This window comes from Grampus griseus, assembly GCF_964374135.1.
Source record: "Grampus griseus genome assembly, chromosome: X".
Taxonomy (NCBI): domain Eukaryota; kingdom Metazoa; phylum Chordata; class Mammalia; order Artiodactyla; family Delphinidae; genus Grampus; species Grampus griseus.
The window spans coordinates 35058162-35080552 of record NC_138999.1 but is presented as its reverse complement, the minus strand read 5'-3'; the positions used below and the strand labels follow the sequence as shown (position 1 = coordinate 35080552).

The 22391-nt window shown below is 57.1% G+C and overlaps 1 protein-coding gene across 5 annotated transcripts in view; it reads left to right on the top strand.

Annotated features, from left to right (window-relative positions):
* Positions 1-951: 951 nt before the first annotated feature.
* BCOR (BCL6 corepressor) overlaps positions 952-22391 on the top strand; it is a 44776-nt gene continuing 23336 nt past the window's right edge. For all 5 annotated transcript variants that reach the window (XR_014298520.1, XM_082681366.1, XM_082681364.1 and 2 more), the window contains exons 1-3: positions 952-1077; positions 20064-20189; positions 21493-21571. Coding sequence is in view for 4 of the 5 variants with exons in the window: in XM_082681366.1 (XP_082537492.1) it covers positions 20104-20189; positions 21493-21571 (165 nt within the window). In the remaining variant the exon portion in view is untranslated. The remainder of the gene's footprint in view (positions 1078-20063; positions 20190-21492; positions 21572-22391) is intronic.

Below are 22391 nucleotides of genomic sequence, written 5' to 3'. Positions count from 1 at the left end.
CCGGGAATCGATGACGGTTGGGGAAACTCGGGCAAACCTTTCTTGGGGAATCACGCCTCCGAAACCCCACCGCCCAGGCGCCGCAACGGAGGGTGAGCGGAGGGTGAGCGGAGGCTGGGGGAGCTCAAACTTGCGAGAGCTGGAGGCGGCGGCGGGCGGGCGGCTGTCGCCCGAGCGCTGCGCCTGCGGGGGGAGGGGAGGCGGCTGCTGGGAGGGAGGGAGGGAGGGAGGGCGGGCGAGAGGGCGGAGGGAGGGGGAGGAGGAAGAGGAGGGAACCAGGGAGGGGGGACGCGTTGGGATCGCGGCGTGCGGCGGCAGACGGAGCCTGGGCTCCCAGCGGCGAGGTGAGGCAGAGCTACGCTCCTTGCTGAACGCGGACCGAGCTCGGCGGCAGCGGGGAAGACGCGCCGGAGCCCAGACCGCGACCGAGAGCGGGAGCGAGGCGGCAGCGGCGGCGGAGGGGGAGCCCGCGAGCTGCCGGGCGGGGAGCCCAAGCCGCGCTGTCGCCGCGCAGGGAAGACTTGGCCAACACACTCACACACACACATTCACACACCCAGCCCGAGCGGGCGCTCACGGCGAACCGTCAACATGGCGCTGGGGCTCCTGCCCGAGCGCGGGCGGCAGCAGCGGCGGCGCGAGAGCTGCTGAGCCCGGCCGAGCCCGGCCCAGCCGCCGGAGCCCGGAGGATCGCGCGGGGCTGTCGCCACCTGCCCGGAGGCTTTGAGCCCGCCCCGCCCTGCCCCGCCCCCACCCGGCCCAGAGCCCACCCCTCGGCGGGGCCGACCCCGAGGGCAGCCGGCTGGCAGCAGACGGCGAGGGAGGCGAGCGATCGCGGCGCCGCGAGCGGGTTGCGGGCAGCGGGGGACGGCAAACTTTGCTGTTCGCCGCGCTTCCCCGGCCCGGCCCCTTCTCCCATCGCCAACGTCGCCACCCCTCTTTCCTCCAACCCCGCACACCTCTCCCCACCCACCCCACCTCCCGTCGCTCCTCCTCGCCGCCTCGACTCTGCTCCGGGGAAAACTTCAAAGCGCCGGATCGCAGGCTCCCTGCTTACTCCCCGGCCGGGGATTTCAGGTCAGTGCCCGGAACACCTTTCCCCGGGGAGGCCGCGCGGGCTGGCGAGCGTGCGTGCGGCGGACTGCAGTCGGCCCCCTCCCTCGGGGCCCAGAGTAGCGGCGGGTGGCTCCTCTGACTCTCTCGCGTACCCCTCGAAGCTTGTGCCTCGCGCTTCACTTTGGCTGCCTTGCTCGCTTTCGTTTTTATTTCCTAGCTGTAAGTTATTAAAAATGCAGCCAACCTAAGCGGCCCGGCGTGGGCTTCGGGGGGGGGGCGCGGCGGGGGGGCCTGCCGCCCCCCTGGGGGCTGGGAGGAGAGCAGGGAGTTCGCGGAGTGGAAGTTTGCAGGCAGTATGTGCCTGTGTGCGCGGGAGCGCGGTCGTCGCTGAGCGCCGCGAGTCGGGCGGGGGGGGGGCGGGGGGGGTGAGCTGCGCTGGAAGCTGGGAAGCTCGGCTCGGCGTTAGCTCGCTAGCAGGAAGGGGAGGGCGGCGGGTTCCCGTCTGCTTTCTTTTTCGACTCGGGAAAGAACTGTAAAAACCCCCAGCCGTTGCTGCCTCGTCTCGCCTCTCCGGGGGCAGCTCGTTCTTGCTCGTGGAACGACGGCGTGTGCGTGCGCGAGGGTGTGTGTGGCGGGCGCCCCGGGCCGAGCCGAGCTCGACCTGCCGCCGCTGCCGCGCGACTCGGGAGGGGAGTCCCGGTTTTTTGTTTTTTTGTTTTTTTTTTTTGGCTTGCTCTAAAGCGTGAATCACGTGGATTAAAAAAAAAATACTAGGAAATCGAGCAGAGCGAGGGGTTCCGACTCGGCCCGCCCGCCAGCCAGCCAGTCAGGTCAGACGCTTTGTTTTGTAAATGTTCTTTTAAAATTTTAATCTGCCACCCTGGTCCACCCCCACCCTCCCTGCGACGTCGTGGGGTTGGTTTTAAGTTGTGAGACCCCAGGAGTGGGGGTAGATCGTGCGGGGGCGGCGGCGGGCGGGGGGGCGAGACCTGGGTCCTCCTCTGGGCAGAGAGGAGTCTGGTGGAAAGCCCTGTAGGGCGTGTGCGAGTCTGCGGCCGGAGGAAGTTGGTCCCACTCGGAGGGCGTGCGGCGCAGAGGCTGAGGGCGAAGAGGAACTTGCGCACCCGGGCGCGATCCTCGGCCGAGGCGGGGAGGGCGAGGCGCCGCCGCGCCGCGGGGCCCGCGCTCGGAGCAGGCGGGCGGCTGCGCTGCAGAGCCTCCGCCAACTAGGGGGCTCGGGGCGGCGGCGACGTGCTCCTGCTGTTTACCAAGCAAGCCCCGGGGCGCCGTGTGCGGAGTAGGGCGGCTCGAGGCAAGCGTGGTCCCGGCGGGCTTCCCGCCGCCTGCACTTTCGAGTGGGCACGTCCCCGGGTCCCTGAGACGGCTGAGCCTGGCCGCGTGTAGGCCGAGGCCGGGGCGAGGCTTAATTTGCAGTTAATGAATCTTTTCCAGAAAGTCCGCGATCTCCAGCTAGAGGCTGTGAGTGCCCGCGCGCGAGGGCGCGCGCCGCCGGCGTCTAAAGGGTTGGGGGGATGGAAGAGCGAAGGAGGGGGGAGGGTTATGTGTATTTAAAAACAAACCTTAAAAAAAGAAACCAGCGCGCTTCAAATAGGTATTCGTACAGCCTCCTGTGTCTAGAGTAGACAGCTCAGGGTTTTAGCCGTTTTTTTTGTTTTTTTCTTTTTTGAGAGAAGGCCAGAGGAGGGGTAGTGGTATTTGATTCTAGGGGTAGTCTCTGGAGAAAAACCCTTAAAATGACTTGGGAATAAAAACGAGGAGGAAATGGCCCACCCCAGAAGGTGGTGGGTGGTGAACGCAGACAGACTTGGGTATTTCTAGCCATCTGACACTTCCTGTGGCACTGGAAACGGACACCGCGGGCCGAAATCAATCCTTACGAGGTGTTGGATTCGGTTTGGCCAACAGAATTGCTTGTGTGGAAGGCATTTTAATTGTCGGCCTCCGAGACTCCTGTACGTGGACACTTGGAAAATACGTTTGCTTCTCGACCCTTCCCACTCCACCCCCGACCTGTTATCTGGTCTGGGCTTTGCAGTGTTGGTTCCCGTGTTTATTTTGGGCATGATTTCACCGCGTGGAGAAAGGGGGGAGATGGCGTTGATTAATATGCCGTCCAGGTTTAATCCGAGGCTGGCCTTTAGTGTGCGGGTTTACGCCGCCACTCACCGGGATTGCCTGGGGTAGTGAGGGGGGGCGCGCGGGGTTCGGGCGCCAGGCGCTCCGCGGGCAGGTCGGGGTTGGGGCTCGGACGGCCCCAGCGCTGTCCTTTGAGGCGCTGTCACCAGTAGGTGACTGAGAGTTAATTAGGAAGTGTTCTCCGGATCAATGGGCCGCACAGCTCATTAGCGATTCTCTCCAGCCCTTTGCAGGGCCGGCCGGGCCTCTGCCTCCCACACAGGCCGGGGCCCCGCGGCCCGGGCTGCGGAGAGCGCCGCTGGGAAGTGGGGAGGGACGGGCGGCGAGGGGCGACCGGGAGGCGAGTGTAACTTCGCCGGGCGGCGCGTTGCGTGCGGCGCCTCGAGGCCCGCGCAGCCCGCTCTTTCTTCCTGCTCTCGGTCGCCTCGACTGTGTCTTTAACTCGCTCCCGCTCGCGTCGCTGCCTGGCTGCTCCTCCCCGCCTCCCTCGCCTATCTCTTGTTCTCTAAGCACGACGCCTGTGCTCCCCGCCCAGTTTGGGATTAGACAAGATAAAAATAGGACTGCCCAGCGCGCAGAGCTGTGACTGTGCCCCGGCAGCCGGGCTGGCGGGAGCGCTGGGGGCCGGGGCCGGGGCGGACCCGCTGTGCGCTCGGGGCAGCCCGAGCCCGTAGGCTCCCACCCAGACCCTGCAGGCGCGGTCACGCTCCAGGGTTCTGTCCGCCGGGAACCGTGCGGGCAGGGGGACCTGGGTAGGGTCTCCGCGCTCTCGCGGGTGTTGTTGGTGTGCCTGTGATAGATCGGTCTAGACAGGCATGCAGGCTCCCTCCCGGCTGAAGGACGGGAAGGGGGGGGCGGGCCGCGGAGGCGGCGGCAGACTCCCGTGAGCGAGCGAGCCTTCGGGCCCAGCGACCAGGGTGGAGGGAAGGCTGCGAGGGTTTCTCTTAACCCTTTAAAGACGATAGGGAGAGTGGGGGTGGGGAGTGTAGTAGAAATTCCTGGAGGCAAAGTAGCCCCCTGGGGAGAGGAGGCGGGAGTCTGGGCTTAGGGTTTTCCTTTCTCTTCTGTGTATGCAATCTCACATCCTGGTACGTTGGGCTCGATTCTTCGACGAACCAAACGCAGTTGCTAGGTGATCTAATTTGACCCGATACTTCTCAATGGGGGAGGTGTGAACACACACAGTGGGCACCCTCACTTAAGGAACTGAGTTGGGGAGATGCAGAGGTTAGACCTTAATGTTCCCAGCGGCCCAGTATGGGAAGGTCTGCTCAGAGCTTTAGTCAGTGGGGCCTCTGACCGAGAGTGCTGCCGACCAAAGACCCAAGCCTGAAATGCCTGGCCGGTGTGCACAGGTATGCATCGGAGCGAGCAAAGGGGTCCTTGAGCTGTCTATGTAAATAAAACCAGTTCTAACCATGAACCTGTGGAGAGTTCAAATAAGATATGTGCAGGGAGGCAGCCTCCAAACAAGAGTGGGATAGTGATGTGTACAAGATCGATCATTTGTATACACATACATGGGGTCAGCGTTGAATTGGTCTAAAAATGTAATACAACTCTGCAGGCATTGGTCTCGTTCTTTCCCTGAGGTAGAAATTGGTGGGTGGGTTACCCTATAGAGAAATGAATCATTAGTCACACTCCTCTCTCCTTCCCCCTCCTCTTCCTTTTAGGGTTTGTAGTCTTAGGGGATCCTCTACTTACGTTAAACTGGAAACCCATATTGGTCTGGGAACGAGCCACATTATATAGGCAAAGCAAGAATGTAAGTCGTGGGGAGGTGTACGTGTTAGACAGGAATGCACAGATTAAGATGTGCGCCTGAATGACATGTGCTGAGACAAATCAAGACACTTGGGCTCTGGTGCCCACATGGAACAAGAGATACAGAAGAGATAAAGAACTGGCCGCGAGGAATGTAAACATGGGTATGCAAATACTGAGACCTAGAGCGAGATTCTAGGAGAAAATCCCAGACTTTGTTGAGCTGGAAACTGGAGCAGAATTTCTGTAAGTTCGTTCCAGAGACAAAAGCCCATTTAAAGGTGTGAAGAGGGTCACTTGGAAACACAAAAAGCATTCACATGCATACATCCATGCTTAGATACACAGGCTGAATGACAAAAACTCCTCAATGCCTGATGAAGATTTTCCTGCCCAGTGAGACAGAGCTGGGCACGGAAGTGTGGGCCACACAACCACATTCGCACACTCATTCACTGGGAAATAATGTGTCTTTGGCTAGAGGGAAACTGAGGGCAACGGTGCCTAGCTAAGGGTGGGTGGCCCTTGGTTACTAAGGTTGCTTCTTGTTACAGTTTCTTCCCATCTAGAGTGGGGAAGAGACTTGAGCAGGTAGGAGGATTTCTGAAAGATTTCTGAGTTCTTGACCCTGAGAGGATGGATGGTGGAGGAAAAAGAGGAGTAGCTTTGCATTCTGGGTCGGGAGCAAGGGATGTTGCGCTCCTCTAAGTCCTGTTTGCTAAGGTGGCGCGGGGCCTAGTGAACTGATAGAGACTGAACCGAAAGAAGTGCGAAGCTCGGCCTCTGGGCGGAATCAAGGGGAGGTATGCTTTCTTTCCCTTTTTTTTTCCCCCTTGAGGAGACCGTGCGGGGACGGCCAGCGTAGGGAGGATTAGCAGGCGCCTCTGTGACCCCAGACGCGCGCGTAAACTCGGTTTGGGTTTGGTTTGCCCGCGGCGTCGATTTGCCGCGGTCCCTCTTTGTCTGAGCCCAGCCGGGAATTCCAGCTTTTATTGGGAAGACCGCACTCGGGTGGAGTCCGCGCTGGGTCGGGCACGACAGCCGGGCCGCGGGGCTGGGCAGGAGGCTCGCCGGCCTCCGAGCCGCCCGAACCCCAGGACGGTCCTCGGGAGTGCCCGGCGGCCCCGGCAATGCCACCTCGGTGGTTTCCTCGAGGGCGGCGGGCCCGGCAGACCCAGCCCGGCGGGGCGGGGGGCCTCACGGGTCCACTTGGGCCGCCGTACCGCTCCCCTCCCCGCTGGCCCCACCCCTCCCCCGCCAGCCCGAGGCCGAAAGGAGCTCTGAAGGCCCTTTGTTAAGCTCCAGGGTCACACCCGTGCCCCGGGGGCCGCGCAAGGGCGGGAGGACCTTCTCCTGGCTGGAGGCCTCCAGCCCTCGGCTCACACGGTTCGGGCCTGGAGGGGCCTCGCCCAGTCAGGGGAGGGGAGGCCGAAGCCGGCCTGGCCCGACCGGGCTGCTTCGCCCGAGTGTACGGCCGGCAGGATTCCGTCTGTTTGCAAGGCTGGCTGCGCTGCCGGGGCCTAGATGGTGGCGCTGGCTTGAGAAGCAGCCGGGGCGGGAGTGGAAGGTCTTCTCAGGCCACCCCCGTGGCAGCCGAGCCGCCTGTGCCCCGAGCACTTGGCCGGGGACGTCTCCCAACCTCCAGCCCGGCCCGACGGCTTTCGCTGGTTGCCCCCCATGTGTTCTTCCGGAAGGGATAGCTGACTTTCTGTTGGATGGGAATTAACCAACGAGCTTTTCCCCCGCAACGTTTCTGTAGAAGGCCCCCTTTCCCAGCGCAGGCTCATTTCCGCCTGCCCCTAGTCGAGGGTGTTGGAAATGGCGGCGGGGGGGGCGTCCCCGCACTTTGTTATTTCTTAGAACCATGTCTCCCCGGTCAGCCATCGCCCCTCGGCACCCATGGGCTCCGGCGCCCCGTGATTAGACTAGCGGGGAAGTCCGCTAGGAGAAGATCCTGACAGCATAAAATATAATTTGATCTAAAAGACAGTTTCCAGTATAATCTCATTATGCATCACAGACTCCCGGTGTTATTTTGTGGAAGGCGGACAATGATCAATTTACATTGACCCGGGGCTGGGCGAGCTTTTAGATGGTAATTGCCTATTGATTTGCATGCAAAAAGGAGACCTGCTAAAATTAAAGACCGGAAGCTAAATTAAACTAAATTTATTGTCTAGGTGCAAACCAGAGGAACTACTGGGGGGAAGAGGGTGAGTCAGGTCAGGGTGCCGGGGCAGAGCAGGTGAGAGGCCCAAGAGCTCCGGGAGGTCACAGATTTGGGAGCGGTCTTTGCCCTGGTGATTTCAAAACGTGAGGAGGGGGCTTGTTTAGGGTACGGGGACCCAGCAGGAAAAAGTTATAAACAGGCACTATTGCATTGAGGGCACTGGGATCTTTTAATGCTAATAGTAAGTGCTGGGGGGAGGAGAGGTTTATAGGGTTATAGGGGTCTTCCTGCACCATTTCCGGCACCCCCCATTTCTATTGTTCTACCCGAGCGCTCATAACCGTGCCAAGGGCACCCAAATTCTTGCATCTGAAGAGTTAAATTTTTTTTTAAAAGACAGGCCTTAAACTCCCCCCGCCCCCCCGTCCCCCGCGTCAGGTCTTTCGGAGAAAGCAAGAGCAGGGGGCGGTTCTGCATGCCGCCGCGGGCAGGCCTGGACCTTTGCAGGCTGCGGGAGTTCTTCCCCGGACGCAGCAGCAGTCCCAGACTCGGCCGGACGCCGATCGCTTTGGGAAGCGGCTCGCTCCAGGTGGCCCAAGTGGCGGGGGCGGGGAGGGTCTGCCGGGGCCAGGGACTCACGGTGCCCGGGGGCGGGGGTCACCTCCCTGGAGGTTGGAAGGGCCTGCACGGAGGGGGTGGAGGAGGGAAGGCGGGGGCTGGAAATCCTGTCCCAATCGGCGGTGATCGCCAAGGCCGGAAAGTTTAAAAAAGAGAGAAAGCCACTGGCTGCGAGCCACTGGCCGGGGCGTGTTTGGCTGGCTCGAGGGGTGAGGACCCGGCTCCGCCATCGCCTCGGTCCCTCCCGCTGCGGAGGCCCTGGCCTGCCCCAGGCGCTCCTGGAGCCATTTCACACATCCGGAGCCTCGGCCGCTGGAGGAGCCACCCGCCCGGGGCCGGGAAGCCGCAGGGGCGGCCGAGTGTCCGGCGCTCCTGCCCGTTCCCCTTCCCACCGAGCTGAGCTGGAGACGGCCCTCGGTCGTGGAGCCTGTGGCGTCTGTGGCATCGGGTGTGGATAGTTCCCGAAGCTTCTGAAAGCCCGGGGCAGACCAGGAAATTGAGCATGGGGTGGGGAGGAGATGTTGAGCGCCGACCCTGCGCTGCTGGGATGAGAAGTTGGGGAGAGGAGAGATCACCCCAACCTCCGGCTTGTCTTGGGACTTGGCTTTTTGTGGGGACCCCCAGGAGTCCAGGAGGGTCTAGCATCTTGCAAGCCGCTTCCCCCTCAGTTGCCTCCCCAGTCCACTTTGGTCCCTGGGTTGTTCATTAAAGTCCTAGGAAAGGTAGATGTAGGCACTCTTTCCAAAGGGCTTTTGCTCTGTCTAGATAATTTGATTTATTGCTTTATGTGGCAAAACTAGTGTGGCAAGCCTTGTTCTAGTTCCAGGTGTCAGCACTTTTTACAGAGACCTAAGAGTAGCACCCACCTCCCACTGCTTGTTCTGGGCTCCTGGAGGAGGGGAAAGTGGAGCCTTTTGGGGATCCCTGGCCTCACACCAGGGTGTTCCAGTCTAGGGAGATTGGGTAGGACGTTGGCAGAGATTTCGAAAGACTTCACATGGACCAAGAGATTTCTGGGTGTAGGAGAAACTAGGGTCCAGGCTCCTTGTGGACCGAATTTCATAGGTGTTCAGTGCTATCCTTGTGCTGTGTATTGGAGTCCAAGGGCTAAGGGAGCCTCCCAAACTTCTTGGGGATTCCGGATGGCACAGTTTGACCAATCATTGGCTCCTCTCCGCAACTCCAGGACTGAGTTTGACCGTGGCCCATTTTTACTAGCTGTGTGACCTTGGGGGCAGGTTATTTATGGCCTCCGAGCCTCAGTAAGTTTCTTCATTTGTAAAACTGGGAATAATTATCCACCTTTAGGATCAAAGAATACTTGGCACATAGTAGGCCCCGAGGATTAGTAATTGCTTTGAATGACTGGCCAGATTCCTATAGTTGCTTCTCTGTTCCCTGCTGCCCCTGAGATGCCCGCCCCCCCCCCCCCAACAAGACCTGCGTAGGCCAGTGTCTGGGGACCAACCTGCAGGGTTAAGCTCCCCTCCAAGGGTATTCCTGAGGCTGTTCCTCCAGGTCTGCCTCTGTGGGCTCCTCTTTCCCTTTGTTACAGTTATTTGCATTCTGGGCTTTAAAGGATTCCATATGAAAAGGCTGGGATTTTTTTTTCCTCCCCCTAAGTGGGATCATTTATATGGTTAGGAATTGATTCCAGAACCGGTATCTAGGTGCTCTTTGGCAAGTCCTCCCGTCATTCTTTCGGGGGGAGGGAACAGCAGCGGCTGGAGGGGAGAGACCTGGTGGGATGAGGTGAAAGGGTCTGGCCCGCTGCAGAGGCCAGAGGTGCTGTGGTTTGTTTGATAGGGATTAAGTCCGGATGTTATGAGGTCTCAGTGTGGTTTTCAATAAAGTCTGTCAGGGATTGCTTCTTTTATATCGATATGTATTTTAAAAAATTACTAGCATGAGAAGAAAACCAGACCTGTGTGGATCCAGGCCGGTAGTAAGCTACTGTGATCAGGTTTCCTACTAGACTCCCAGAGGGGAAGTCAGCGTTTGATTGAAGCTACACTTGGTTCTTGACTCTCTGGGGATGCCTGCTCTGAAACAGGAGCCCTCCCTTTCTCTCCCCCCCCACCCCCCTTTTCCCTTCTTCCCCTAAAAGCCTTTGTGCTGGAAGAGCTTCAGTAGGCATGAGTCCCTGGTACCTCTCTAAAGAATGCCTTCCAGCCTTTGCTGACATTGTTTTGTGAACAGTGGGTTTTACCAGGCCAGCAGTTTTCCCCCCATCTTAGCTCACTATTTTAGAGGTTCGAGTGTGCCCAGGATGCGCCCAACTGCAGTGCTTTCCAGTGTGTGTAGCCAGGGCCTTGCCTGTAAACTGAAGACACCTTAACCTTTGCCCTAGGTGCCCCCCCGGGGGTTGGTGGTGAAGGTGGGGAGAGCAAGGACAGGGGATTGTTGTTGAGTGTCTGTTTGTTTTCTCCAGCCACAGAGGCAGAGGGGTGGAGTGGGGCGAGGCCGAGAGTACGTTCCAGCCTTGGGTCTGATTTAAAACTTGGTTTAATTGGAGAAACTCTTAGGCATTTAACAGTTCTGTACAAATGCAAACTTGAAATAGCTCTAGGCCTACGTCATTTAGGAAAGAATAAATGAAGTACAGAAATGTCCAAACTATGTAAATCCTAGAGTTGTCTGCCCTCCCATAAACACATGACAAGTGCCAAGGCATTTCCAGTCAAAACACCCATGGAACCAGCAGCCTCCATCCTTTGTATTTATTATTTTATTAACAGCATTTTACACAGCATTTAACAAGCACAGCCTGCCTGCTTTCCACCTCGGCTCTCAGCAGACTGAGGGGTGAAAAACAGATGGGGGTGGCGAGGAGTGGTCTCTAGAAGAGACTTCTAAGCTGGAGAAATCTCTTCAGATGGGCATGGAAAAGGAACATTTGGGGTTCCTTTCTCCTGGCCCCAAAGAGAAGACAAAAGTAATGCTTTGGAGGAAGAAATCCCCTCTCCCTTCTCCGGAGGGAAGTTGTGCAGATGTGGTCTGTCTAGTCTCCACTTCGATTCCAGAAGGTGTGAAGCAGGGTCTACTTTTCCAATACTCTGCCCATCAGTTATTGGTGCTTTTCAAAGAATAAGTATTTGTCTGCTATCATTATTCTATATCCTGGTGGAAAGTTTATAACGAAAACTAATGCCTTTCTTAAGTCATAAAATGAGCCTCGTATGATTATTTAATTAAAATCTATTTAAGGACCGATTAGGCGTGTAATTTGTGCTAATAATGACGATTATGGAAATGTTCGACTTAACCAAAAATCATAAAGGAGACATTTTGATCAGTGGGGCGACCAGGAAGGATTCAGGGAGTTGGACGGTTTTCCGAAGCACGTGAGGCTTTGGGCTGCAGAAAGTGCCGAGCTGCCTAGCCTCTGGGACACGGTAGAGAGGGCTGCAGGACCCCAGGCCTGGCCGGGGCAGGCCGACCCACGCTTTGCTGAGCAGAGAAACTGACCCTGGGAGGCTGAACAAGCTTTATTCCCAGCTGAGGAAATGGGGGAGGGGGCCTGGGAGGAGGAAACTCTGGGAGAGAGCTGATGAACCCCACAGAACTCTGCGCGAAATGGCTGTGTTCTCTTGCCTTGACAATCGGCAGCGACACACGCATTGCTGCCTCGGCTAGCCTTGGCTGGAGCCTGGAGGGGTGGGGGGAGGGGGGTCTCTTGTTCCGGAGAAACCTGCCAGCTGCTGGGCTTGGTGCGAAGGCAGACACAATGCTGCTGTTGTTGGTTTGATCTCTAACTGTGGATTGTTAGTCTGGCTTTAACTATGTGGTAAGGGGGGAATGTGAAGGCTGTTTACAGCGAGTGCAAATAATGTGACAGCTGTTGGTGCACGAGCAGCGCTGTGCCTCCTCGGCGCTCACACAAAGCGCGCACTATGCAGGCCCGCGGAGAGCTGCAGAGGTGGCCGCCCCTTGCTGGCCCGGGAGCCCTCGGATGCGCTGCGAGACAGCCCGCGGCGGCGGCGGCGGCGGCACCCGCCCCCCCCCCCCCGCACCCCGCGACACGCATCTTTCTGGCTCCTGGGATCGTGGTGGACGTGCGCGCTGGTTGGTGTGTTGTGGTTTAGGGAACTTGTTAGGCAGAGGTGGCAGGAGAAGGCCTGCGGGGTCACGAGTGTCAACTGCCTGGAGGGGTTTGGCCGGGATCTGTTGACCTGGGGCCTCCGCGGCTTGTGACCGGGTTGTTAAGATTTGGGAAAATAACTTTCCGCCCTAAAGCAAGCCTGTTGGAAAGAATGTATTATTAACTGAAGGCTTTCTGGAAATTGCAGAGGCTCTGAAGGCCGTTGTTCTTCCTCTGAAATGGCCCTGTTATTCAGACAAGTTCAAGAGACAGGCGGCCGCTGTGTTCTATGCCCTCGGCCCTGTTTCCTGGATTGGAAACACAAGTGTGTAGGTTCAGGACCCGAAGGGGGGTGAATGGGGGTGGGGAGGTGTGCAAGTCGGCTTTTGATTACCCACCTCCCTCTGCCTTCCCGGTTTTTAAGAGTGCACTTGCCTTTCAGCTGCAGGACCAACGGTGCTGTCTTGAGGTCTGCCCACAGCGCCACCCACTCTGTGACTTAATCAACTAGATGCCCACAGCCCGGCCTTCTCTGAGTTCCTGGTCCTCTGCCAGGCACTGTGGGGAGGCGCCAGGGTGGGAGGGAGAACAGTTGGTGGGTGGCAGCAATACCCCGCTGGGCCGGTCCAAGCTGGCGGGCTCTGGATGGTCCGGAAGATGGGCCTGCCCCTGGGCTGTCCTGGGGCAAGCTGGCTGTAAAAACCACTCCCCCCAATCTCAAGGTTGTAGGCTTCGCAGCCCTGGCCCCCGGGCTTCGGAGGATCACTTAGAGCTGACTTAATTCTATATTCTGCCCTTCTGTGTGACTTTGGCCCCTGAGTGTACAGCTTGCAGGATATCTGCAAATTATGGGTCCACCTCCCCCCCCACCCCTGCCCCCAGATCTACTCTCTGAGTTATAATGTGGACTTCTACATCTAGTTGGGTTCCCTAGTGGGGAGCTGGGAGATGCTTCTGGAATGATACATGAACTTCGGTGCCAGTTCTATAAATTGGTCTCTTTTTATGACGTGTGCCATTTTCTGTAGGAATGTTGCTTGCAAAACGAGTTTCGCCTTGGAGGAAAGGCGGAAAGATAAACAAGCCTGCAACGCCAAAACACTGGCAGTCTTTCCCTCCTTCCAGCTCTCTTAAAGCAGCCGGGCTGTATTTCCAGGATTAGACTCGTGCTTGTGAAGAGGGACTCTGGTTGGCTTTTTTTTCCCCCCAAGCAAATGCAAATTAGAGAAAAATAATTTTCTTTCAACGATATGCAATGTATTAGTCACTTGTTATCGTGCTCCGAGGCAGGCCTCATTTGCGCGTCTGCCAGCTCGCTCACATCTGCTCGGCGCTGTTTGGGGCATTTTAACCTTGGCGGTGTCGTGTCTGGTCCCACGGATCAAGGAGGAGTAATTAAGCTCTGAACGGCTAGAAAAATTCACGGGCCCCCACGTCTACCGCAGTTTTCCCACAGCTTTGTTTGGGGTGTTCCGGGTTCCAAGATGAACAGACGTGGGGTTCCTATTGTTCCTTGTAAAGAAAGTGGGAGCCCCTGTCCTCCCCTGACCCTCATCCCCAGCCTTCCAAGGACTCCCAGTCTGCACACAATCAGCAGGGAAGCCGGGTGCAGATCACAGGACCCTGTGTTTTACGCATCTTTTATTCGTAAAAAGTTCCTTTGTGCTTCCTGTGTGTACTAATGATAGCTGTCGTTAATAGCTTTATGGTATAGCTTGTTCCTTGTGGGGGGAGGAGTTTGCAGTGAGTTCACTTTATTTCTCCAAAGCCCTGATGGAGGCTGCAGTGCAGTGACACCCCCTCTAGAGTTGTGGTCTATGGATCGTTCATTCTGGGTTTGCCTCCAGGCTGTGTAGACTCCAAGCGGGAACCCAGCCTGTAGGGACCAGACCCGAGGGGGTGTGTTGGCGGGGAGGAGAGGAGTAAGGTTGATTCATTGCATTCAACCTAGGTTTCCTGTCCTGGGCTGCTGCCTCCTGTCGAGGGACACCAGCTTCCAAATGGGGCCCCCTCTTGCATACACACGTGGTTGTGTGTGGCACAACCGTGAAAGAAAGTGAAAGGAACAAAAAGCCGAGGCCTGGCGTCGGGGGTGGGGGGTGGGGAAGGGGAAGTGTCTGAGGTTGGTCCGAGAGCTGACGGGGAGGTGGGATGGGGGACGACACGGCTCTGTTTTTGGGAAAGGGGGTGTGTGGCGGGCAGCCCCGGTTTGGCAGCGGCTCTCCCGGTCGATCCTTGCTGGTGCCCCCCTCCCTAAGCCCCCGAGCCCCCTTTTACAGTTGGCTACACCTGGCTTGCATCTTTCAATCGGGGAAGGTGGGGGAGGCGTCCACGGAGAGAACACTCCAGACTGGCCGAAGGGAGCGCAGGACGATGGCCCGGAGCGGTCTCCAGTCAGTGCCCACTCCCCTGGGGCGCGCCGCCGCACATCCTGGGTTCTCCGTGCGCCCACCCAAAGTTGCTTTTTGTCAGAGATTCAGCGGCAGGCTCCTGGGAAGGGGGAGCCCAGAGGAGCGCAAGGGCGGGGTGAGCTGGGGTCGGGAGCTGGCCGAGAGAGCCGGGGGTCCTGGAAGGTCGGGCGGGGGGTGCGTGTGGGGGGGCGGCCCCGCGCTGGGACCTGGCGGAGGAGGGGCGAGGAGCCTGCGGCAGCGCGGGTGTGTGTGGTGGGAGAGAAAATCCCTTTGTTGCCGACCGATCGCGCTCGGGGCTGAGGCGGGGGAGGGGGCGCCCCTCCCCCACTCGCAGCCGCCGCCGCCGCTGCGGGCCAAGTTCACTCCCGACTGACCCGAGTGGCTCGCTGCTCTATTCTGGCGCCCTGGGAGGAGGCAGGGAAGGTTCTGGTTGCTCGAAAGGTCAGGGCCGGCCGCGTGAGTTTCCCGGCCCCCACCCCGTCACACCCCCACTCCTGCTCCGCAGCTCTGTTACTAATGCAAAACTTGGGTCGTGAGTGGGGACGCCTCTGGAGGCGGCGACAGCCATGACTTGGAGTGTGCCAAGAGACAGCGCCTGGGCAGGCTGGATCACTCCTCCCACCCCCCACTCCCCCCCAGCACTCATGCCCGGCTGCAGGACCCAGTCGGCGACCTCCTTCAGCCACACCCCAGGAAGCCTGCGACCCTCCCTCCGACCTGGGGGCATCCTTGGGGTTCCCCTCTCTCCACTGCTACACATACTGGGGAAAACATCCCAGGAGGACTTGCCCCAACGCTGCACACCCTGGACCGCTTTTTCTCATCTCCCACCTCCTCGCGGCCCCCAGTCCTAAAATAGGAACTTCTTCATCCCTCCCTTCCTTGACGCCAATAGAGAAGCGCCTGTGTGTGACTCAGTCTGCGCTTGGAGCAGTCCCAGGAAGGGCTCCCGCGCCATGAGCTTTGGGCTTCCATGAAAGCCACACACTCTGCAGAAGGTCACCCCTCCCGGGCCCCCTCTGTGTCCCTGCCTCAGCCTTCCCTCTGCCGCAAAGAAACTATGTAGCCGTTCTGGGGTTGGTTTGTTACATAGTATGTTTAGTAGAGTTAGATGCTGTTTAATGGGTTAGATGTGGCCTGCACCAGCTATTGCCAGGCAGAACTCAAGTCCATAGTGCAGTTTAATCCTCTGGAAAACACGGTGCCAAATATTTACAGATGAGGGGGCCAAAGTTGAAGAGGTCCGGCCACCTGCCCAGAGACACGCCGTGGATGAGAGTGGGAGCTGGGAGGCTGTGGTGACTGCGCGCGCGCACGCACGCGCGCCCTCCACAGAGAACCAGCCATGCCCATGCAGTGAGGGACACCCCTTCCCTGAGGAGGTCCCCAGCCTACGGAGGACCGTGGCACATGGCATGCTGGCTGGGAGCCCTGCCGTCTGCCCGGCCTTCTGAGCCGGAAGCTCCCCAAAACCTGTCCAGGTCTTCTTGGTCACTAACTGGAAAAGTGCCTGATGCGGCAAGGGGTGCCTAGAGAGCGAGGCCCTAGGAAGGGGCACCGTTAGTATTGGAGTGGAGTTGGGATGGTTTGGTGACGCTGCTTCCCATTCCGTCGCTGTCACTTGACAAGCGTGCTGTGCAGACTTGAACCAATCCATCAGCGCCTCAAGGGCGGAGGCAGTGGAAAGTGGCCCGATGCCAGGAGGAGCTGGGGTGGAGAGAAAGGAGAGGTGCCAGGAGTGGCCTGGTGCTGCCTCCCTGCACTCACGCCAGCCTCTCACGGCCACTGCTCCTTCCTTTGCAACCTGTTTGTTGCCTGCCAAGGGAAGTCGCCTTTAAAGAAAAAAACAAAACAAACGTTCCCTCCTTTTCCTCGTTCCATAATGGTGTCTTCATGGCAGGGATCGGCAGAACGGTGGTGGGTGCAGCTGGGGACCCGTGTGCCCCCTCGTGTCTCTTCACAGAGGGCCAAGGTGCCCTCACTCAGGGATGCCGAGGTTGGGGTGACAGCTCCTAATCTTGGTCCCTCTGACCTCTTTCCGCCAATCAGGCTCTTCTCCCCAGTGTCCAGGCCAAGCTCCGATGCTAATCATAACTCTTGGCTCCTGGACCAGATGACGGCCCAAGTCTGTCGAGGGAGACTCAAGCTCTCCTGTGCTTGCCCTTAGGGCCAGACCGAAAGCCGGAGACCACGCTGCGAGTCTGCGTTTTGCAAGCCGGGTCTCTCCCAGAACCGGGTGTTCAGCGGGCAGCCACCACAATTCCTGGTCTGTTCTTCAGAAACCAGACGCTCCTCCGTCTCCCCGGCTGACCCCTTCTCTTGGCCACCTTCCCTCTTCATCCCTATCCCACATCCTTGCCCCCTTCTCTCCACTGCTGGGAAAAAGGGTTAAAACCCAGAGCCAAGGTGTAGCTTAGCAGCTCCCACTGGAAACAGGTTGGTGCTTGTAAAGTGCTTTTCATGACTGACTTCACACATCTTGGCACTTCCAGAAGCATCACCCACCTGTGGAAGAAAAGGGGGGGGGTCGTTGAGAAATAAGGGCAGATGAGCCTCTTATATACAGCAGCAAAGCGCCCGCTCTGTCATCTGAATCACGTCATTTGCCCCCCTGCACCATGACCCACGGCCAAGGGTCAGGGAAGTCCCTTTTGAAGAACTTTTCCTTGGAGGTTAAAAAAAAAGAAGAAGAAAGTAAGAAAGACCCCCCAACTGTTTCAATAGCCGCTTCTAGAAGAGGAGCGGGGTGAGCATGGCTGTGTCTCTGACCCCGTCTCTGTGTCCCTTGTGCCCAAGATCCCCTTAGTTAGTTCTGCATCCCAGCGAGATGGGGGGTGGGCCCGTTCGTCAGTGATGGTGGGGTGTAAGCAGTATGGCCTTTGCCCAGGATGAGGGTGTTCCTGCCCAGGATTCGGGCCGTCACTCTGGAGAAGGGCCTCACGCCAGGCAGGGCCCCGGCTCCTTGGCCCTTTCCACCCAGGTCCATCTTTGGCCCGGAACCTGAAGAGTTAAAAGTCTTTAGCTCGTTGCAATGAAATTATGGCTGGCAGTGGCGCCGCTGTTTGTTCAACAGACCTCCACTTTTAAACAGTTCACAAAAAGTTCATGGGGCAGCTAAAGATTATAAGTGTGTGTGTGTGTGTGTGTGTGTGTGTGTGTGTGTGTGTGTGTGTGTGTGTGTGTGTGTGTGTGTGTGTAGGTGTAGCCAGCAGGATCCAATACTGAGCCTTACCCCTCCTCCTCTTGTTTCTTCACGGCCAGCCCCCCGCCCCGCCCCCACTCCCATGACACCGGACCACGCTCGGGGCCTCAACCCTCCATCTGACCCTGTGCACGTAAGAACACTTCATCCTGACACTGGGTGTTATTTATCTGTGCGGCGTTAATATTGAAAACCCCACCAGACAAGACCTGGAAGGGCGGGGAGAGACTCTGAAAATCACCCCGTGGTCCCAGGTGTCTCTAAACTGCATTCCCCTCTCATGCTAAGTCCAGGCCGCCCTTTCTAAAGAAAAGCCCTTTCAAGGGAAGGGGGCTCCTGGCCCTTTTTGAGGGGAGGGGAGAGGACTCAAAAGGATGATTGTGGCAGCGGCCTTTCTGTTTCCTCAGTCAGGTGCTCAGAGGTCCTTGTCCCAAGGTGACAACTAAAGGAGACATGTAAGAGGCAGCTTGTGTAAGTTTTGAAGCTTGGGGCACCAGAAGATTGGGGCTTCGAGGGCACACACGCTTCTTCCCTCATCCTTTTCTTAAGGGTTTGATGGAGTGACCCTTTGGCTTCTGGTATAATGTCCAAATTTCATCGTGACACCCAGCCAGGGGGTGGCACGGTGTGGTCCTCCCGCTGCAGCCACGGCCAGGACACTTGCACCGAGGAATGTTGCTCCTCCACCTTTTAGATGAGGCTTCCCTGGACATCTTCCTTTTGGTCTTCCTTTCGTTAGAAGGGGCGGCAGGGGTTAGCGAGGGGACACTTTGTTGAATGTGCCTTCTCGTCGGCCCTGCACTAGTGGTGGCCTGCCCCCAACTTGATGTGTATGTTCGAAACACGGAAGAACAGCCCGTGAGCCCCCCACAGAACCTTCCTTGATGCCCAAGTCCATCTGAGTCCACCTTTTCGGGGCACCGTGGCCAGCCACTGGAAGTGCCCCAGTCTGTCTAAAGTAAGGGATGCTTCCTAAAGAAACAGCTTCTCTAGAATCCCACCAGGCCGGACACAACTGGGAGATCTCTGCCTCTCCTCAAGCTTCATTGTTGAGTTCTAACTACGGGCCCGTGTGACTCTTGAGACGGTGTTCTCTTCTGTATAGGGGCCGCCGACGGGGGATGCTGGTGGACAAAAGCCTGTGTTAGGACAAAGAAATGCAGAGGGATAGCCTGGCTGGCTTTGGGATTCAGGTCTCCCAGGTGCTCCCTGACCCCACCCCTAGTCACTCTCGGAAAAAGAGTCCCCAGTCCTCGGTGGCTCCCACCCAACAGACCTGGCAGTCAGCTCCGTGTGCTAAAGTGTAAAAGCAAGCATTTGCATATTTTTTCCTGCTAACAAAGGAAATGTGTCGACTTAGGGAACATTTGGGCTTTCGGAAACTGTGTGGGTGGGTGTGTGAGGGAGGAGAAAGAAAAGTTCCCCCCATGAGCTGCACACCAGTGATTTCACACTCAGGTTTGGGCCCTGTGTAAAGAGGCCGTGGCTGGGGGGGCCCTCCCCTCCCCCGCCACCCCGCCCCGGACAAGGGAGTCTGCGAGCAGGGGAATTGCCTAGGGCCATCGGTCCCAGGCATTAAAGGCTCCCCTACTTATTAACCCAGCATTTAACAGCAGGATATGGGGCTGAAGCGCAGTCAAAAGAAACGGCTCAACCTCCAAAGAGCAATTAAAATCCTGCACGAGGATAAATCACGCGCCGTGATAATCCTGTTAATAAAATGCAGCTTGTCCTGACCCTTCACTCATGCAGCAAACTAGAATGTGATGTGGGTGGGGCTGGTGGGTCGGGAAGTTAAGGAGGGGGCGGGGCTCTCCCCTCCGCCTCGGCAGCCTCCCCCCTCCTCCCGGTAGACGGTTAACGGGTGGCTTCTGCTTGCTCCCCGCGGGCCGGAAACTTGCAGCCCCAGCCCCAGCCCCAGCCCGGCAGCCTGGGCTGCTACGATTTCTGCACTCGCTACTGATTGCTGGTCCCCAGCGAGCAGGCGTCGTCGAATTACTCCGTCGCCTCCCTCTGCAGCTCCCAGGCCAAACCACCCAGGTTTGGGGCTTAATCTAATCTAGGGCCCGGGTGGGGTGGCTCGCCAGCCCACTGACTCTTTTTAACCCTCCATCTGTAAGTCACACGCACCGCAGCCGTAGAAGTGAGTCGTCGTTTGGGCCGCCACACCGGACCGTTGTGCCTTTTATCCCACACCCCACCCCCGTCCCCAATCCTTTCAGCCGCAAGAAGAATCAATGTGGGGCTCCCCGGAATCAGGCACCGTCTGCTTTCAATCCAAGTGTGTTCTCCGAAAGGCTGGGAAAGGGGGAGGGAGAAGGGCGGGTTAAGGGTGATATGTGCTGTACCTTGAATGGTGTGTGGCCTGTGGTTCTTGAACCCTCTCTGCATCCCCAGCGCCTCCTGCCAGGGAAGTTCCAGCTCCCTCCTTGAACCTCTGGCTCAGGCGTGTTCCTTTGCTCCTGGCCGTCTGTAAAACATGGAGCAGGGTCTGCCTTCCCAAGTGCGTTCTGTATGGAGTGCCTAGAAGGAGGGTTTCTCTTGTTCCCTCTTTGGCTCCTTTTTTATTCAACCTTCTGGGATTCTTTTTGTTTTAAACAGACTAGACGCTTGAAGAAAAGCTGCCATCCAAGAAGACGACATGCTTTCAGCAACCCCCCTGTATGGGAACGTTCACAGCTGGATGAACAGCGAGAGGGTCCGCATGTGTGGGATCAGCGACGACAGGTAAATGCGCGTGTCCGGCTGAGGCCTGGGGAGAGCGTGGGTCCTTCCCCAGGGCTCCTGAGCAGAGCCCCCCCTTCACGTCCTCACAGCCAGAGTGGGCCCAAAGGGGGTAGGGGGTCGGGGGGAGATCTCCTGCCTAACAGGCAACCTGGCTCAGCGAAGCATTGCCGCCCTTTAAGAGATTAGCCCCTAAAGCGGCCTTTCAGTGCACTTTCGTCCTTAATTTATTATTTCATATTTATGAAGGAGAATTAATCCCAGTCTATATGCTGCTTTAACTCTAAATGTCAGGAGTGTGGGCCCAGGTGGATCGGCATTCGATGTGCTTTTAAAACAAATAGTTTGCTCAGTAATAAATGGGGCGATAGCCACCCTTCACATCATTGAAGCCCAGGGTTTCTCTGCGTCCTCCGCCGCCTGTTCAGCGAGGCCATTGGCTCCTGGTTTCAGTCACCCGACAGCTCTGTTATGCTTCCTAATCAGTAATTTTGGAGTGCGGGGTAGAGGCAGCTAAGCAGTAGATAATTGAAGCTGCTCTTCCGGGTAATGATGAAACTTTTCTCTGCCGCTTGTCAGTGATTTTATCCTGGGGATTTGGAAGTCGGCACCAAGCACTTTCTTTACCGATGCTCTCTGATAACAAGTTCCAGGGCAGCCGCAGCAGCCTGGCACAGATGTGCGGCTTCCCCTGGAGCAGCTGACATTTGTAGAATATTAGTGTGTATCCCCCATCATTTTGATAGAGGCAGTCAAATATGGCTTCATTATCACCATGGAAACCAGTTTCGTAGTACATGGTACCTAACTTTGTTTGGGGAAAAGTTTTTGAAAGCCTGTCCTCACGGATAACACAGAAGTGATTGATGTAGCCAGCTTGCAGACTCCAGCCTTGAGGTCCCCACTTTGGCTTTGGACATTGTATTACTTCATGCCTGTCCTCAGGTAGAGCTTACAAGGGTCTGCTAGGACAGCAGAGCCTGGACTGCCCTGCCCGGCCTCTCTAGAGAAAAAATTGTGAGGGTGACGTGGTTGTGCAGAATTTCTGCCTTACCCAACTCGAGGACGCATTTGTGATTTCACATCCCTGTTGCCCTGCCTTTCCGTTGTTTTTCCCAGTCCTGTTGGATCACCATTCGGGGACAACTTTCAATATGGGCCATTGGGGAGGTTTTTTTTTTTTTTTTTTTTTTTAAGGGCAGTTGGAAAAACGGAATTATTAGAAACTGGTCTATTCTGGGACAATCTATGAAAGATGGATTAAGTGAGGAATGCTTTCATGAAGTTGGTGTGTCCTTCTAAATAGGAAAATTCCTGTAAACGATGGTGACGCTTCAAAGGCCAGACTGGAACTAAGGGAAGAAAATCCCTTGAATCACAACGTGGTAAGAGATTCATGGCTTCTGTTGATGTGCTGAGTATCAGTGATCTGTAAATCAATCGTGCATTCATTTGCATACCATTAAAGGGCCTTTTGGGGGCGGGGCGGGGTGTTTCAGGGCAGGGTTTGAGTAGAAAGAAAGCCTAGGCTGCAGGACGAAGCCTCACCCAGTTTCTTCCTGGCTCCATTTCTTGGCTGTGCTCGCCATTTACGTCCTCGTCCCCTGGCGACTGGTGTGATATGTGCCGCCTTTTCTTCGATAAGCTACGTGCCACGTCAGTGCTCCCAGCTGGATAAATTTGTAGCCTTAGGGTTTACCTTCCCAGTAAAATGTGAAACAGAGCTGTCTTCAGATACCAGGGAGAGGAAGTCAAAAGACACAACTACGGTTTGACCCATGGCCTCTTTATTGATTTAGAAACGAGACAGCTCAAGTCCTTCATTCCTTACTGTCCCCCTGAAGATTGTTTTTTGTTACGTTAAATAATGCCTCGCTACATCGGGGGGGGGGGCACAGGGAACATCGCCCCGCCCCAACCTGACAGGGCCTGGGGAGGGTGAGTCCGAGTTCTGTACCCCACGAGGGTGGTTCTGAGAGCAGTGGAGTTGGTATCACCTCAGTTGCAGCAAAGAATTTCTGCTGAGAAGGTGGATCTTCCAGAGTGAATAGATGACTGAGTTAATGCAGGGACCTCAAGTCTAAAGGGACCAACGTTTTACGTGCTTTCAGGATACTAGTTGGACAAAAGTGAGACGGCAGGCAGAGGAGGGTTCTGGATAAGCGGGGAGGGGGCCAGAGACCTTGTGAATCCTTTATTTTTAAA